This window comes from Capsicum annuum, chromosome 1 (genome assembly GCF_002878395.1).
Source record: "Capsicum annuum cultivar UCD-10X-F1 chromosome 1, UCD10Xv1.1, whole genome shotgun sequence".
In the NCBI taxonomy this organism is placed as follows: Eukaryota; Viridiplantae; Streptophyta; class Magnoliopsida; order Solanales; family Solanaceae; genus Capsicum; species Capsicum annuum.
Genome location: NC_061111.1, coordinates 251,820,330 through 251,838,837, shown reverse-complemented (window position 1 = coordinate 251,838,837; position 18,508 = coordinate 251,820,330). Strand labels below are relative to the sequence as shown.

The following is an 18,508-nucleotide window of genomic DNA, read 5'->3' as shown; positions in this document are numbered from 1 at the left end:
GAAAAGCTGATCCGATTAACCTCAAAGATTTTTCCAACCATTTTCTCAAGTTGGTTGATTGTAATCTCCCTTGAAACATATGCTTCATTTAATACCTTCAGTAAAACATCACGATGCTCCTTGGAGTGCAACAACAAAGATAAAAGGGAAATTTGAGCAGGGGTTTTCTTCAACTGGTCTAATATTGAATACTCTGGCAACTTTATCTTCTTCAAAAATTCTTCGGCTTCCTCTTCAGTGATAGGCTTTTTGATAGACGACGGTCCAGTCACCGTTGGCTTGGGCTTTCTTAAGCTTTCAGGCATGAAGCATTTTCCTGACCTAGTCAAACCCCTTACCTCATCTACATCTTCCACAATTTCAACTATCGGAGGTTGGGTCATCGGTTTGAGGACAATAGGCGCTACCAACGCTCCTTTCACCGTCAAGATGGGCTGACTCAGAGCTCCCACCACTGTCAACTTAGGTTTATCCTGACTTAAATCAACATACCTTCTGGCGCCTTGTACTGTGATCAGGGGATTCTTTGTGCTTTCTAGGGCTTTATCTTCTCTCATTCCTTCCTGGCTCAATGACATTGCTTTCAAAGATTCCGCTACATTCACCGATTTCTCCTCAATAGTCTGTATCTTGACAATAGGCTTATAACCCCTCGAAGATTCTTTCCCATCATATATTAATTCTAACATATTGGATTCAACATGGGTTGGCAGCAGATTCTGGTTAATGTTTGGACCCTACCCTCCGGGGCCTGGACTAGCATCTGATTTGTGTCAGTTAAATCTTGGACAACTCTCTTTAAATGCCAGCATTTCTCAATATCATGGCCTGGCATGTCAGAACAGTACGCACACCTTAAAGAATAACCGAGATTCCTTGGCGGTGGATTTGAAAGCCTTCCTTGAATTGGGCTTAAAACATTCAACTTTCTCAACCTATCAAACAAGCTAGCATATGACTCCCCAAGAGGTGTGAATTGATTTTTGACCGCCTTATTTTTTTTATACTCGGGCCTAGGCTGAAAACTGGGTCTGGAGGGGTTTTGGTAATTTGGTGGAGCGAATGGGTAATTTTGTGGAGCTTGCGCGCGCCATTGCGGGTAAGAAGGGGTTTGGGCATATAGATGCGCGCTATATACTGGGTACGGGGGTGGTGGAATGGAATATAAAGGGTTTTGTGAAGGGTAGTAATGGTAGGGAGGAATATATGGAGCTTGGGTGTAGACTTGGGCTTGGGATTGGTGATAGGGGCGAGGGGATCTTTTGGGATAGGAATGGGTTCCAGCTACGACAGTCGCCATATTCTCTTTCTTCTTTTTACCTCCAAATGCGCCAGATCCACCTTGAATCGCTTGTGTGGTGGCCTTTAACGCAGCAAAACTCACTATTCGGCCGGTCTTAATTCCGTCCTCTATTATCTCCCCCATTTTGAGGACTTCCATAAAAGACTTTCCCATTGCCAGAAGTAAATGTTGAAAATAGGTCTCATCCTGCGCCTGAATGAAAACTTCTACCAACTTACTTTCTTTCATTGGAGGCGTTACCCTAGCGTCCTGTTCACGCCACCTTATCGCGTATTTCGTAAAACCTTCAGTGCTTTTTTTCTTCATATTGACCAAGGATTTTTCATCCGGAATTAAGTCGATGTTGTACTGAAAATGTTGAACAAATTTAGAAGCCAAATTATCCCAGCTGTTCTATTTATCGATATCTCGATCGATAAACCATTCTGAGGCCAGATCTGAAAGGCTCTCACCAAAGAAGGCCATGAGCAATTCTTCCTTTCCTCCTGCAGCCCTCAACTGGTTGCAATAACGTCTTAAGTGTGCCACGGGATCGCCGTGTCCTGCATACTTCTCAAACTTAGGCATCTTAAAACTGGGGAAAGGTTGATGTCTGGGAACATGCAAAGATCTTTATAGGAAACACTCCTATAATCTCCGATTCCTTGCAAATTTCTCATCGCTTGTTCTAAACTTTTTAATTTCCGAGGTATGATATCATGTTCCTCCGTTGCGACAGGTTTCTCCGTATCAAATGGAAATGCAGGTGGCTGAGTGTACCCATACGGTTCATTCATTTGCAAAGTAGGCTCCGGGGCATAATACTGACTATTTGGAACCTTCAGTACTGGCTCAGTGGTAGACCTAGGAAGCATCATTATGGGACGCGCAACATATATGAGAGTTTTATGTGGTGGCGAAGCCACGAATACCGGTGTGATCGGCGGCGCTGGCTGAGCAGGGGGTCTTGATTGGGGAGCTACCAAGGGCACACCAGAACTACCAGGATAATAATGTCGCAGAGTGAATCCTGGCGCGTGCTCAGGTGACTTGGTAGGAGCAGAGAATTATGCCTGAGAGAGCGATGGGCAGTTAGAGATATTCCCAAGACCTTCAGGGAGCGGAGGAGGAGGCATTCCGCTGGCCCATGCCCGGTGCAAATCTATTAATTGTTGCCTGAGCCTTACTACCTCATCATTGTGTTCAGAACTTTCTTCCTTGTGATCTTGATCCGGGTCAATGAGCGAATTTTCAATCTCCCTGCTAGCCATGGCGAGCTTTGCTTTGGATCTAGTGAAGTATGGATGACTAGCCAGAGTGCTGCAAACCTACCACTATTATCTGAAAGAACATGCTCATCAGAGACGACATCCGTTAGGATTAGGGCACACAACAAACATGGGAATCACATTGGTAAAATTGCCCTAAATTCATGCTCATTTCTACCAACTTCTGAGGGTAGCGAGGTCATTTTAACATCATTCTGATTTTTGTCTACACTATTTTTTATCTACACTTATTATTATTTTTCTTTCCCTCTCTTTTCTCTTTTTTTTTCTTCTCTTTTTTTTCCCTATCAATCTTTGCTCTTTTCTTTTCTCTCGTTATCTACCTTTATTTTATCATTCTTTATGACTTTTATTTTTCTTTAAACGAGGAAAAATAATAAAAAACAACAAAACAAAATGATTAGATCGAACTCAAAAGTAGGTTGCCTACGTATCATGTTGTACATGAATCAGATCTTGCGTAGTTCGAACCTCGCCAAAATGGCCAATTAAACTTTTTTTTTTTTACGAAAATGAAAATAAACAAACAAGGAAAGATGTAACATTATAACATTTTGAAGAAAGAAAATAACAAAGACGTAAAAAGTTCGGGACCACTTTAAAACTAAACAACAAATATGAAACGACATTCTGGACCCCTAAGACGACATGGTGAAATTACTAATAAAGACCCTAATACCAAAACAACTTGACTTTGACTTAAAGTAGACACCACCCTATGATAACAGACACATAAAAGACTCAAACTGAAATAAGACAGGAAATGGTCTTTCAGATTGGTGCTCTGCGTGATGACCCTGGTTGATATGGACCTGCCTCTGAAGTTCTCTTTCTCCCATTCAAACTTTGTAGCATATCCTGTAAAGACACCCTGATACCGGGGAAGAAGCTTCGGGCCTGTAGTCCTTTTTCATGAGGAGTGCATTTTGAAAGATTATTCTGACACCTTTCTACCATCTTGAACAAATCTGCTAACTGAACTCTCAGTGTTTTCATTTTTGACCCTACACATTCATCCCGATGGTCGTCTACTATGCATTCTTCCTGTACTCTCCCTCTAAGTTGCGCTTGTAAGGGTTGACTGATTCCCCGAGGGATAGATTGAAGTTAGACCCCATATCCCTGAGTGTACCCCAGATTATCCAAACTTTCTTTGAGTGTGTCCACACCTAACTTTGTTGCATGCTTCCAAAGCTGCTCGTACTTGCTCTCACCTAAGGCTTGGTCCCTGAAGTACTCAATATCCTTCAGAAGATCCACTGCTGGTGGCACGTCCTGTAGCCTACCCAACTGGCGCATTATCCTAGAAGGATTGTATGGTTTAGTGCAATTGAGCCCTAACACAACTAAAGGGAACTGCGTCTGACAACCCAACAAGATTATCTTCGGACGAAGCCATAGATAAGTCCACAAAATATTATCCCCAGTTCTTGATTTAAGAAATTCAATCCAAGCCTCGACTCCTACGGGTAACGAGAATTTATCCAAACGCAACCTGGAGTCCATGGCTTTCACTCGATTGGGAATACAACGATCTAACACGTCTGGTATAACTAAAGAAGGTGCATGCAAATGCTCCATCATCCATAACTGCAATATCAGGTTACTGCCCTCAAAAAATCTCCTTCCCCCCTTTACTTCGGTTAAAGCTTTATATATTTCTGTTAAGATCATGGGTATGAGAGTGAACCTGCCCTTTTGATTAACGCCCTTGTCATTTTGACCCCTATGAAATAGGGCTATCATCACAGATTGCAAATGGGTATTAATACGTCTTTCTTCTAGTGGAAACACTAAAGTACCTAACAAAGCGAGGGTGAAGACTTCCAAACGCTTTCTTTCCCACTTCTCCTTAGACGCATGAAATTCATCCCAAAAGCAATCAAAACCTTCCGAGGGCCCAAATCTAGCGAACAAAAAATCTAGGGAAACCCACGAGTCACTTAAACAACCCAAACGGATACCCTTACTTTTTAAACCACAAGACTGCAAAAATCTCATGCCAGTATGATTTCGCGCTCGGATCATATCCTTCTCAATATAGGGCAAATGCAACAAACCGGATATTTCTGCCAAAGTAGGAGTCATTTCACATTCCCCAAACTGAACACCAAACTACTTGGATCCCAAAAGGTCAACAAAGCTTCTATTAAATTTGGACGAGGGGTAACATGCAGAAGTTCCGTAAGATACCCTAATATTTTAATCAGTTTCTGCTGATCAACATAGTTAAACATTTCCCACCATTTGATTAACTTTTTGGGCACCTTGACAACCATCAGAACTCTAGACTTGGTGGACAAATCCATCCTGTAATAACACACAAGACGTTATCTTAAAAATTCGACAGGAGTAGAAGATTCCCAGCCCTTGGGATTTTTGACGCAAACATATGTCGATGGGACAGACCAAATTCATGACTCCAATTTGCCGAACAGAAGTACTGAGCGAAATCAGTCTACTTGGCAAACAACTCTAGATTACGGGCGAGAGACCTAGGATAATAAGAAGACAAAGACCAACACAAAGATTTATCGGACCCACAGAGGGTTGCCTACGTATCCCAACCCAAGGGAAGGGAATCAGGTATGCGTAGTTCATCCCGATTGGACAGTTAACGATTAACTAATAAATTGACCCTAACCTAAGAGACACTGCCAAAACAAACGAATAAAAACTTTTTGGATTTTCAATTAGACACTTCAACCAAGACTGACACCACTAATTATGTAGAAAAATATTTTTTTGGTATTTTATTTTTGACAAATAAGTAGAAAAGGCAAACGAAACCCTCTTTTTTTTCATTTTTTTTATTTTTGTATGAATTTACAGTACTTTGAGAAGACAAATACAAAACGTATAAAAAATCTTTTTGAGTTTTTGGATTGTGAAAAACAAAAGCCATAACGAATTCTAAAATAAACTACGACATTCCTCTTTTTTCATTCCTTTCGACTCACTTTTTCTATTTTTTTTCTTTTCGTTTTTGCCTACGCACCTTACTCCTAACAATTTTTTTTTGAAATCAGTCCGTCAAATGACCACGTTATCCTTAAAAATGCAACAGTTAGCACATAGGGATGATTTAGAGGTGAGTCTCCTACAAAGGGCCATGCGGGTCCCGCTAGGTCTCCATATTATGCACATAAGCATGACCTATACGCTGACCTATGTTGTGGTTCACTAACAAGGCTGTTCGGGGGAGCGTATGGTCGATAGTGGCTGCTTTGCTTTCCACCTACTCCATAACACCGACGACTCCCCCCTAAAATAAGGGTGACCCAACAAGAGGTTGTGTACAACACGTGTACTACGGACTTGTTGCAGAAAGAAGGCCGGGGGGTGGACACATGATGACAGCTATAAAGCGGTAACACATAGGATAAATACTATAAACAAAGAGCACGAAAAAGCACAAAAGTGAAAATAACACAAACAATAACCACAAACAATGCTTATACACTCGTAATGCCAAACAAACCCGATACGACTCAAAAAATAGCTCGAATTCTGAAAACTTGTTATCTTCCCAAGAAGAGTGGCCAGAAGCTGTCACACCCCTTTTTTGCGTACTCCAAAAAAATGTATATTTTAAAGTTCGAAAGGGTTTTATTATTTAAGTGACAAGAAATGAAAATTTATTTCGGAAAAGGGTTATTTATTCAGAGTCGCCACTTGGCATAATCCGGTGTGCCAAGTCACCTTTAGAAAATCCTTTTCGAAGCCATTTGACTCTTAAACTGGTTTGCAAATAGAGATTCCGGCTAAGAAATTCTGTTGACCGAGGGGAAGGTGTTAGGCACCCCTCGATCCCGTGGTTCAACCACGGTCGCTTGGCAGAGCGTATCGGCTAAATTGACGTTACAAATGCATAAACCACACAAAAGCACACAAAATAATCAAACAATAACAAAAAAAAAAAATGTAAAGTCCAGTCCAATTATTATAACCCGAAATAAAAATACTGAAATAACCTACACCAGTCCTAAACCATGCTTTACCCGATGCCTCGGGCCTTGATCACGAGCATTCTTAGCGTATAAAATTCTTCGGGGCATTCCCCGGTGAGTAAATACAAATTACCTCAGGGCATTCCCCGGCCAATTATACAATTGAATTGAATACGATAAACTAGAAAGAAACATTTACACGCACATTCCAACATCCAACCGAAACATCAATTTTAAATTCTTGCCTACCCGAACCTATATTGCCTATCCATTTCAACCTAAACACGATCCAATCATGTTTACAAATTTAAAATTTATTTCGGACGAAACAGACCAAACGACAAACTAACATTAATCTAAAATCATTCTTTTATTCAATTTCTCGATTCCACCCATTTTTTTTCAATCCATTAAAACATGATAAAACTCATTCCTCAAACCAACATAACTAAATCACAAACGTCATGATCAACATCAACAAAATCCAACAAAATATAATAACACCACACATATTCACAATCCATTAAACACACTAAGATAGATAAAAAGAGAGCGGGTTAGGAAATGGACCTCACTGACACTTACTTTTGTCGATAATAAAGAAGTCTGAAAGCCGAAAAACCTCGAATACGAAACCCCACAACGAACAAAACCAACTCAAATTGGAAGAAATCCAAACCCGAAACTGAAATCGAACTTAAATTCCAAAACTAGTACCAAGCTCGATGAACCAAAACGGAAATTTTCATAAGATAATCAACGAGTTCGAAAATCCGGTGGACTCGTCGGAACAGTAATAGGAACAGTGACTGGGTGTTTTCTGGTGGATTTTGAACTAAAAAAAAAGGGCCCTTTGCTACGCCTGAGCTCCGGTGCGTTCGGCAGCAACTGGAAACGGAGATGATCCTCAGATCTCACTCTCCGGTTCGATCAGAGCGGACGACGACGCTGGTGAGCGTTGCGGCGGTTGGTGGCGTTGTCTTCGTTTGTGAGGTCGCCAGAGATGGCTATGGCTGGCGCGGTTGTTGTCGCCGTTGTTGGTGGCGTCGGAGATGAAGGATTGACGTGGTTGTTGCCGTAGCTAGTTGTTGACGACGTCGGAGAACGGAGGGAGCCAGAGGTGGAGAAGGCTAACCGAAGCTGAGCTGGCCGACGTCAGCCATGGATGCTGATGGGGTCGTTGGTCGATCGCCGACGAAGCTTGTTGAGAGAGAGAGGGTGAGAGTCTAGAGATGAAGGAAAAATTCTGTCCTTTTTCTTTTTTGGTTTTCTGTTAATGCCAAAAAAAATCTTCTCCTTTTGTATGTGTGTATCTGTGTATATATATTGTATTTTCCTTTTTTGGTCCTTTCTTTTTGGACAAGGAAAAAAGAGGGGGGTATGACGTAGGGTTGGGTTAGGTAGGGGTAGGGAGGTAGGGTATGAGGTGGTGAGGTGGTGATTTGTCATTTTCTTATTGGAGAGGGTTGTTAGGGTGTTAAAGGAATAAAAGTTTGTTAGGGATTTTGTTGAGAGTTATTTTTTTGTATTTTTGTGGGATGTAATCACGTGGGTGAGGATACATGATATGATAAGGTAGAAATGAATAAAATCGAACTTTTGAGGGGGACAAAATTACGTGTCTACAACAACAACATACCTAGTGTATTCTCACATAGTGAGGTTTGGGAGAGGGTAATGTATACGCTGTTTATACCACCATCTCAGATGAAGTAGAGAGATTGTTTTCGGTAGACCCCAGCTCGGATATGTACATGTTTAAATAATAAAATCATTTTTAGTAGGAAACACTTTACCCTAATGAAAAGTCATTTTTTCGTGTACTAATTACCAAGCGCCAAAAACATATGAGAATGTAAAAAATATGTGAATTAGCATTATTGTGGCGGGGGCGTTAAGTAGCTTTCCATCTTTAATTAGAGGCTTTCGAGTGTGAACATCGTGAATGAAGCTTCCCTTGATAAGAACGCATTAACCATCAAAGTGACACTTTCCAACACAAACTTGATGAAGGTGTCGAATACGTACATGTCCAACAATAACAACATACTCAGTGTATTCTCACGTAGTGAGGTCTAGGAAGGGTAATGTGTACGCGGTCTATACCATCTCAGATGAAGTAGAGAGAATGTTTTCGGTAGACCCCAGCTCGGATATGTACATGTTTAAATAATAAAATCATTTTTAGTAGGAAACACTCTACCCTAATGAAAAAATCATTTTTTTTTTACGTGTACTAATTACCGTGCGCCAAAAAAAATTGTAAAAAAGGTAATGGGGTGAGAGAGGCTCGAACTCTCGACCTCAGGATTACTCAGAAGCTATGAGACCTACGCGCTAGCCAACTGCGCCACCACCCCTTATGTTTATATTTCATCATTTAATTATTTATATACTAAAAAATTATTTTATTTTAATTTTATTTATTTATTTGTTTTTGGCAAAAAAACTCCATTGTTATTTGCTCCATCTTCTTACAAATTTAGGGTTTTTCAAATCTTTCACCCTTTCATCTCCCAACAACCTCATTCAGGTACTTTTTCACGTTTTTGCCCTTCACATTTTTTTTTTGGGAATATTATTTTCTTGTTTATAGAATTTTTTTTTCTTTGATTCAATGGAAAAAAATGTGGTCTTTTTAGTTTTTTTGTTCACTGGGAAGTTGGAAAATTTTACTTACCATACTTATGAGCTGAGTTTCTTTAGTTATTTAGGTTGCATACCATGATTCAATGGAAAAAAAAAGGTGGGAAGAAAAGGGTAAAAATGGAATGTTTTTAGTCTTTTTTGTTCATTGGGAAGTTGGAAAATTTCACTTATAGTAATTATGAGCTGAGTTTCTTGATTAAAAATGTTTTATGAAGTGAGAAAAAAGGGTAAAAATGGAATCTTTTTGTTCTTTTTTGTTCATTTGAAAGTTGGGAACTTTGGGTTATAGTAATTATGAGCTGAGTTTCTTGATTAAAAATGTTTTATGAAATTATTTGTTTGATTTAATGGAAAAATAAGTGAGAAAAAGGGTAAAAATGAAATTAGTCGATGTGCGTGAAAGACTCAGACATCACGGTTATCAAAAAATAAAAAGGGTAAAAATGGAATCTTTTAGTCTTTTTTGGTTATTGGGAAGTTGGGAAATTTTACTTATATTTATTATTATGAGCTAAATTTCTTGATTAAAAATGTTTTATGAAGTTCTTTCTTTGATTAAATGGGGGAAAAAGTGAGAAAAAAGGGGTAAAAATGGAATCTTTTTAGTCTTTTTTGTTCATTTGAAAGTTGGAAACTTTGGCTTACATTAATTATATGAGCTGAGTTTGTTATTAAAATTGATTTATGAAATTCTTTCTTTGATTAAATGAAAAAAAAATGTGAGAAAAAAGGGGTAAAAATGGAATCTTTTTAGTCTTTTTTGTTCATTTGAAAGTTGGAAACTTTAGCTTACATTAATTATATGAGCTGAGTTTGTTATTAAAATTGATTTATGAAATTCTTTCTTTGATTAAATGAAAAAAAAAAAAAAGTGAGAAAAAAGGGGTAAAAATGGATTTTTTTAGTTTCTTGGGTTCACTTGAATGTTGCAAAATTGCAGTTACATTAATTATGAGCTGAGTTTCTTTAGTTATTTAGGTTGCAAACCATGAAATTTAGGAGTATTTGGTCTTGATTAAAAATGTTTTATGAAATTCTTTCTTTAATTAAATGAAAAAAAAAGTGAGAAAAGGGTAAAAATGGAATCTTTTTAGTCTTTTTGGTTCACTAGGAAGCTATGTTGCTCGGACTCGTCAAAAATGTGAATGGGTGCGTGTTGGATTCGCCAAAATTAGTGTAGTTTTGAAGAATCCGACACGGGTGCGGCATAAAAAATGAGGAGTTCGCAACTTAGCTGTGAAGTTGGAAACTTTCAATTACCTTAATTATGAGTTGAGTTTCTTTAGTTATTGAGTCGAGATGTAAAAATGGAACTAGAGAACAATGGGAAGTTGTGGTATGTTAGAGTAATTTGTACTTTGTGCTTTACAACTTGTACCATTAAATGGAAAAAAAAGTGTGAAAAGGGGGAAAAGATGGAATCTTTTTAGTTTTAATGTTGCTTGAACTCTCCGAAGTAACTCCATCTGTGTTGGATCCTCCAAAAATGCACCACTTTTGGAGGATCTGATGTGCATCATCGACATTCAATGTATGTCTTTTTTTGTTCATTGGAAAGTTGCAGATTTTCACTTCCCTTAATTTTGAGTTGAGTTTCTTTAGTTATTTGTGTCTTGATTAAAAATGCTTGAGGATTCTAATCAAGGGTCTTAATGGAACAATGGGAGGTAGTGGTATGTTAGAGTAAGTATAAGCTAGTACAATACTTGATAGAAATTGTCCTAATTCCCGAAATGAGGATAAAAAAAATGAGTAACTAGTTCTAATGCCCCAGTGCATTAGTGTGAGAGGTTGGCTTATGGATGATTTCAGAGAGGTAGAGGTAAGCTGAAGAAGTATTGAGGAGAGGAGATTAGACAGGGCTTGGCGCAATGTCAGCTTACCGAGGATATGACTTTAGATAGGAAGTCGTGGAAGACACGGATTAGGGTAGTAGGTTAGTAGGTAGTAGTGCTTTGTCTTGCTATCCACTCACACTAGTAATCATAGTATTGCGCCTGTAGTTTCTTGTCCTTCGATTTATGCTACTTGGATTGTTTTTCCTTGACTCAAGGGTCTGTCAGAATCAATCTCTCTACCTCTGAGGTAAGGTTAAGGTCTACATATATCCTACCTTCCCCAGATCCCTCTTTGTGGGATTACACTGGGTATATTGTTGTTGTTGTTGTCGTTCTTGTAAAAGAAAAATGTCATTTACAATGTATACAAATAATTTTTTTCCACTCAACCCGAGCACTTGCATAACTCGACAGGAAGTAGTAAGAAGTTTTTGATGTTCTACCTTTTTTAAAGAAGTCGCTGAAATTCAATTTCACATGATTTAGTGGTTTAGTTGACAACTAATTTGTCATAGTGCTGAAGACTGATAATGTATCTTGCTTTGACAAAAGATGCCACTTTAGCTGTAGTTATGTCTCGGGATGAGCAACTACTTTCATGTTGAATAATAATCGTTTGTCGGACCAAACTTGTGTGAATTCGCGGAACAACAGTTAAATGGATAACATATCGATGCATGCCTTTGCATTGCAATCTCATATGTTGTGAATTTTCTTCTACTTCTTTTTCTATCTGCATGTAGTAATTCATGACCAATCTCCCCATACGGTTTGAAGAACTTTTATTGGAGAAGTCAGCATTCAAGCTGTCAAACATCAAGCATTTGAATCACTGTTTTTTCCTACATTAAGGGTAAAACATTCTAGGTCCTTGATATGCTGGCCGAGTTTCTTCACTCTTCTTGTTTCTTGTTCTAGGTAGTCAGTCGCATGCTTTTTCTCTTGCTGTTTTAATTGCATATATTCTCTGTTGGGAAATTAGCTGCTGAATATAAGTAGTTGCAGACGATGGAATTTCTTTTTATTTTTCTGGATGCAAATGGAGTTTATTAGTGACTATCATGTTTTGACTTGGGAGGTCGTAGAATATCCTTGCTATCATATGATTTGGTCTTTGCTAGGCGTTGTAAGCTGTGTTTTTCCTTCATCCACCGTATTAGATTTCGAATCTACTAAATCGTTAATTCTTGTTTACTGATTGAGCGGCAGGGAGTTCTGAAAAATCACACGTTGGGCCATGGCAATGGCTTTTGAATGTCTTTTCCTTATGGGAATTTATCTGCCAATCCACTTGAACAAATGAGATACACACCTTAATATGAGAGAGCGAGATAGGGGTTGTTGTGTGTGTGTTTTGGGTGGGGGGTGGACCCCGGGTATGGGATATCTTTATTTGTGTCTCGGGTCTCAGCTTCTCTATGTGGAAGATGGAGACAATTAGAAGCAGTGAACCATGGAAGAGGGGACCTCTATACAAAAGCGTGGTTAGAAAACATAAAAGCTACGTTGCTCGGACTCTCCAAAAATGTTGCCGCAGCCGTGTCGGATCCTTCAAAAATACACTATTTTTGGAGGATCCAACACGCACCCGTCGACATTTTTGAAGAGTTTGAGCAACATAGCATAAAAGGGCAGCCCAGTGAACTAAAGCTCCCACTGTGTGCAGAGTCCTTGGAACGGCCGAACCATAAGGATTTATTGTATGCAGCCTTACCCTGCAATGGCGAGAAAATAGTGTTACAAGAAAATATGATGATCCCTTTTCTAGGGTCTGTATCCTTGAGCTTAGATATATTTATGAGTTTCCTTGAAGTTTGAGGTATATCTTACATAGGTTGTTGATTTTGAATCGTGTACAAGCATACAGGAGCCAATCTTCAAGAGTTACTTTTGTTTGAGTTTCTGAGTTAACGACATGTTTAATTTTCCTTTTTCTCATCGTAGATTAGAAAACCCGGTGCTAAATGTTTCTAACATGATAGTCTATGCTAAAGATCAATTATTTGGTACCTGTTGTTGGTGGAAGGTATCCCATGGAATTAGTCGAGATGCATGCAAGCTGGCCCAGACATCACGGTTATCAAAAATAGTTGTAAATGGAAACATGCTACTTATATGTCATAAGTTGTTATGATTTGTTTTTTTCGTTTTGTTCTTGAATATAATATTTAGGACATAAAGAACAATATCTATGGTAATGAAGGAAATTGTTAGAATAAGTACTTTTTCCAATTTCAGTGTGAGATGAACCATGCAATTTTAGGAGGGTGCTTTCCATCTATGTTGCTCGGACTCTTCAAAATTGTCATCGGGTGCACGCCGGATCCTTCAAAAATAGTGCATTTTTGAAGGATCCGACACAGGTGCGTCAACATTTTTTGAAGAGTCCGATCAACTTAGATTTCCATTCTAATACTGTTGCGGTTAATTGATTGATTACGTTTTATGGGTGATGTCACGGGAGAAAACTGCAAGAATGTAAAATAGTGCAAGTCCTTGTTAGGTTGCTGGTGTAATAAGATGGTTTAGGTATGTATTATTTAAGAGAACAAGAGATAATTGATGTATGAAATTCGTAAAAAATATGATAGTATAGATATGTTTTTGACCATTAATTCAAGCAAAAAAATCTGTTAACATATATAACATGTATTCTGTTCCAAATATCTTTTAACGTAAATATGTATTCTCTTCCAAATTCCTTGGAACATATTCTACGTACTCATATATACTAGTATATATTTTATATGATATGTATGACTTATGCCCATTCAATCATATATCTTACTTTAACTAAGAAAGCCTTGAAGCATTTTCTTATAACTGCCCGATTCATAGGCATTAAAGATAAAGCTTTTCCGCCACCTATTATTTTATTTGGTCTTTCGAGAATATGAAGAAATATGGCATTTGGATCTCCGTTACCTATTATTTTATTTTATCTATGATGGGCTACTGTATTTTTTCCGGCAGTGAATTTGGTTTTTGAATCAGTATCATTTGACTATTTTAGTAATTGAGCTTCCATGTCTAAGTCAGTGTGTCAACGTTTATTTACTATCAGTATTCTGTGCAACCATATGAAGATAATTTTGGTTAGGACGTGATGTTTTTTTTTTACAGGACGTGTCTGAAGTCTGCCTGTCAAGCTGATGTATATTAGTTCTCTGTAGACGCTGCTCGACTGTTGAATTACACACTACATTAACGTTGGCCTCAACCGCTGCATCGCATATGAGGTTATTGTTTTGTAGTATTTTGCTACTTTGGGTTTTAAGTGGGATTAGTTCTCTTTAGCCATCATATCAGTGTGATTTGCAAGATGAATGGCTTAATCTATCTGGAGGTGCGTCTGCGGAATTGATAATTTTCAGTTTAATATATCCAAAGAGTATTCTTACGAAGGGATTTATTTATGTTTCCTTGGAGGTTCTGTCGTTTTATGCTAAATATCAACAATTAAGGTGCCAGTGACTGGAGGTGCTTTATTCTATGATGTCACTTTTATGTGATTCTATTCTCGTGCAGATCTTGAACCCGAGACTCCTGTACTCTTCTCGGGGTAGATAGATTTTCAGTGTTTTCGTGTTTTTACCAGTTAAATTGATGTCAAAGTAAGCATTTTGGTGTTTTATTCACTCGCTGAGTTAATGGTCAAGACATCGTATATTTCTACTGTTACATGAGGTTGTTCCTTGGAATAAGCAATTATTTCGTCGTGTGAAGAAGTTTGTCCGGAAATGCTGGTTTCTTGTTAGTTTGAACGATCATTAAACTTCAAGAATGGATGTTCCGGTTAAGAAACCTCAGGATAATGGACAGAAAGCCGTAATCAGTGATGACCTTTTGGCTAAGAGGCTAAAAAACCGGGAGCGTCAACGTAGATACAGAGAAAGGAAACGTCTTAAAGCTGATGCAATGAAGGTGTTGGGCACAAACCAACTAGCTTCATTGCCGGTGGAGGTGCCTGTGATTGTTGCTTCTCAGGATAGTGCACAGCCAGTGAATGTTGCTCCGCTGGACTCTTCGGTTTCAGTAGAAGTCACTCCGCTGGACTCTTCGGTGCCAGTGAATGTTGCTCCTCTGGACTCTTCGATTCCAGTAAAGGTTGCTACTCTGGACTCTTCAATGCCAGTAAATGTTGGTCCCCGGGCATATGTAATGCCAGTGGATGTTGCTTCCGGAGAATGTGTGATGCCAGTGCGCGCAGCTCCCCGGAACGCAGTCACCCGTGTTTACTCCGCGCGGAATTGGAAAAGAGATGCCCGAAATGCCCATACAGTGAAACAGAACGAAGTTAGTACTAATGGTACGGTCTCACCAAATTTAGCTTCAACTGGTGGAAGTCAAGCACCTGCTTTACCCCGCATTGAACTGTCAGATGTCGCGTTGAGTAATGTAATTTCTTCACGTGTGACTGCATTGGAAAATAATGGAACACCCAAATCTATTCCAAGCAGGAGAAATTGGAAAGCAGAAGCTAGAAATAAGAAGAGCTGAAATCGTCGACAATAAGTCATGGTCAAGTACGTCACAGAATATTATCAGTTGTTATCAGCCTCATTGTAATATCATTATACACAACATTGGAAGGACTGATGAACTTTGGATGATACTGTAAGTGGTTTGCATCCCTTCTTTTCCCCTTTACGTTTTCTCTCGTCCTTTTTTAAAAGTGTTGAAAATACTGTTCTACTACACAAAACATCTTAATTTTACACTACTATATCATACCCTTGTTAGCAAATTGTCTCATATTTGTCCTTCACCTTACCGGAGCTCCAACGTGAAGTGGAATGAAGGACAATTTTTAACCATAGTCAAAATTGGAGGGGTAAATATGGACCTTTTATACAAACTTTTTTTCGAGTCGTGGAATCTATGCTGAAGTATTGGAAACACGGAAAGTCGGAAACAACCTCTCTATCTCCCAAGGTAGGGGTAGGCTCTGCGTATACTCTACCCTCCCCAGACCCTACGTGTGGGATTACACTAGGTATGTTGTTGTTGTCGGAATATATGCTGGAGCTCCGTTAAAGTTAAGGGCAAGTATGAGATTATTAGGTAACGTAAGGTTATGAATGTCCCGATACTATAACGGAGGATAAATTTGAACCTTTTTCCATTGCATCTTTATGTCGATGCTCTTCATGTTTGTTTGTTTATTTTCATGCAATTCACCAACCGATGCAATTGCAGATATCGGATGCCCGCCTTACACAGCTCTTATTATTTTTCTGGTTTCTGTTCAATCGACTGAGAAGATCGTGAGCTGCAGGACAGTTTTGTTGCTCATGTCCAGGCTATATCAGGTCAGAAATTACGTTGCTACAACTTAAGTGATTGTGACTCAACTTTCTTCCGACGAAATGAATCTTTCATATGTTTTTCTGTACATATCTGTTGTACGTGGATTACACCACTTGCGGGATTACACTGGGTATGTTGTTGTTGTTTGTATCGGTTGTATGTGGATCGATCATCGCTAGTCCGATTTGTTATTCAAGAAACTATCCTTCAAAATTTATTGCTTTCTTTGTTTATGTGTTCCAAGTGAAGCAACCTTTCAGATTCTGAATTTTGCATATGCTTCTGAGTTTACTTGAATAGTTTATATGTAAAATTAGTCTGATGCACAAAGCATCCCGCGCAGTGGCGGAGCCAAGAAGTTCATTAAGGGGTTCGAAAGTGCACACACGAACTAGTCGAAGGGGGTTCAACATATACAATATATACATAAAAAGTAATTTTAATCGTGTATAAATAGTGTAATTTTTCGTCGAAGGGGGTTCGGATGAACCCCTGGATATATGATGGATCCGCCATTGACCCCGCACTCATGTAAGGTCTGAAAAAGAGTTGCATCCCAAGGGGTGTGATGTAGACAACCTTCCCTTATACAACTATTAGTTGTTGCTTTCACGTCTTCAACCTGTGATAACTTTACCGCACGCTTGTATCCGAGGGCGTGACCTGGTGGTCAATGAAGTGAGCTGAGAACCACGAAGTCGAAGTCGCAAGTTCAAACTTCAACTTTTGATTAAAAAAGAACATTAGGTGATTTCTTCTCATATGTCTAACCTCTGTGCAAAAGTATCTATACCTGGTGGTAGGTATTTCTTGGATTCTTGATAAGCGTGACTTCGCCAATAGTCATGAATTTTAGCTACTTACAAATTTGCCCCCTTTTTTTTTTTTTTCAATCTTTCAAATTATAACTCTCTTCCCAATTCTTAAAATAAAACGATCAATCAACTATACCTCAATCCTAACTTAGTCGACCGGTCCATTAGATGATCTTTTTTTAATAATTACGGTGGAGTTTGAATCGGTTTGCCTCGGTGTTATCGGCATAGGTATCAGGTCACTCTGGTCATTAAGAGTTAAACAAACGAGAAGAAATTCAATCATCCCTCTCATTTCATTACATAGACCTAACATATATGCAAATAATAACAAATACAATTTCATATAAGATAGTAAAATAGTTTCATCAATACATGTACATGTACATGATCATGATTACATATTAATCAACCCTTAAATTATGTATTAATCAACTCCTATGAATAGTAAAATAGTTTCATCAATACATGTACATGTACATGATCATAATTACATATTAATCAACCCTTAACTTACGTATTAATCAACTCCTATGTTGCTCTGACTCTTCAAAAATGTCAGCTGGTCGTGTTGGATTCGCCAAAATTAGTGTATTTTTCGGAGAATTTGAAAAGTGAAGAGTCTGCACAACTTAGAATTCAACCCTTAACAAATGCATTGATCAACGCTTAATCACCTGCCTTAGATCCTCGAAACTCCAATCCCTTCTCATCCCAGGGCTCCTCGAGAGCTTTGGCGTATCAGGCAAGTACTCCATCGGACCACTGTTATGAATCCTACGCGCATCTTTTCTTGTCGTAGTTTCTTGCCCTAGAAGCGACCGCACCCTTCTTTTCTCAACTCTGGGCTTTGATACCAAGTTTCCCGACCAGTTTCTCTCGATTCCTCCCGGAAAAAGGCGAAAATTCGACTTTTCTTCAACATGATTGATTCTTTTTTGCAGTTCTTCATGTGAATCTGTTCTTTTTAGAACTTTGCATGTCAAGCAATTGAGAGTCATTGTTGTATAAAAAAAGATAATGAATAATACAAGTTTAGAAATTGATAAAAATTGCATAGGATATGAAGAAATTGATTTAATATGTAAATGATGATAATGATAATGATGATAATGTTCTTGGAGGATTTTGAGGTTAAGGGTTGTTATTTATTTATTTTTTCACTTCCATTTTATTGGAAATGTTAAAAATCTTGTGTCAATAATGTCCATTCTCTTTTGGTTTAATACCCTAAATAAAGGTGAATCAATCTTTTTAGGTAATGGTTATTGTTTTTTTTTTTTTTTAATTATTAGTCGAAAAATTCTCGAAAATCAGTAATTTTCAAAATTCGGTGAATAATGAATCTGTTCTTTTACGCTTATCCATTTAGACG

General features: G+C 38.4%; 2 protein-coding genes and 1 non-coding gene across 4 annotated transcripts; 1 reads left to right on the top strand and 2 right to left on the bottom strand.

The window, feature by feature from the left end:
• Positions 1–8,796: 8,796 nt before the first annotated feature.
• On the bottom strand, positions 8,797–8,881 carry TRNAM-CAU. Its single transcript is given in 2 exon segments — positions 8,797–8,832; positions 8,844–8,881. It is a non-coding gene; the product is annotated as a tRNA-Met (tRNA).
• Positions 8,882–8,965: 84 nt separating this feature from the next.
• On the top strand, positions 8,966–16,561 carry LOC107850754. 2 transcript variants are annotated; one of them, XM_016695501.2, is made up of 3 exons: positions 8,966–9,054; positions 14,132–15,625; positions 16,208–16,561. In XM_016695501.2, the coding sequence occupies exon 2, from the start codon at positions 14,792–14,794 to the stop codon at positions 15,506–15,508; it is 717 nt and encodes a 238-aa protein (XP_016550987.1). In that variant the 5' UTR covers positions 8,966–9,054; positions 14,132–14,791; the 3' UTR covers positions 15,509–15,625; positions 16,208–16,561. The 2 variants fall into 2 exon arrangements, with proteins under 2 accessions (XP_016550987.1, XP_016550994.1); XM_016695508.2 differs by lacking the exon at positions 8,966–9,054 and adding an exon at positions 13,247–13,371.
• Positions 16,562–17,795: 1,234 nt separating this feature from the next.
• Positions 17,796–18,134, bottom strand: LOC107863132. The gene has a single exon (XM_016708934.1). The coding sequence runs from the start codon at positions 18,132–18,134 to the stop codon at positions 17,796–17,798; it is 339 nt and encodes a 112-aa protein (XP_016564420.1).
• Positions 18,135–18,508: the final 374 nt, after the last annotated feature.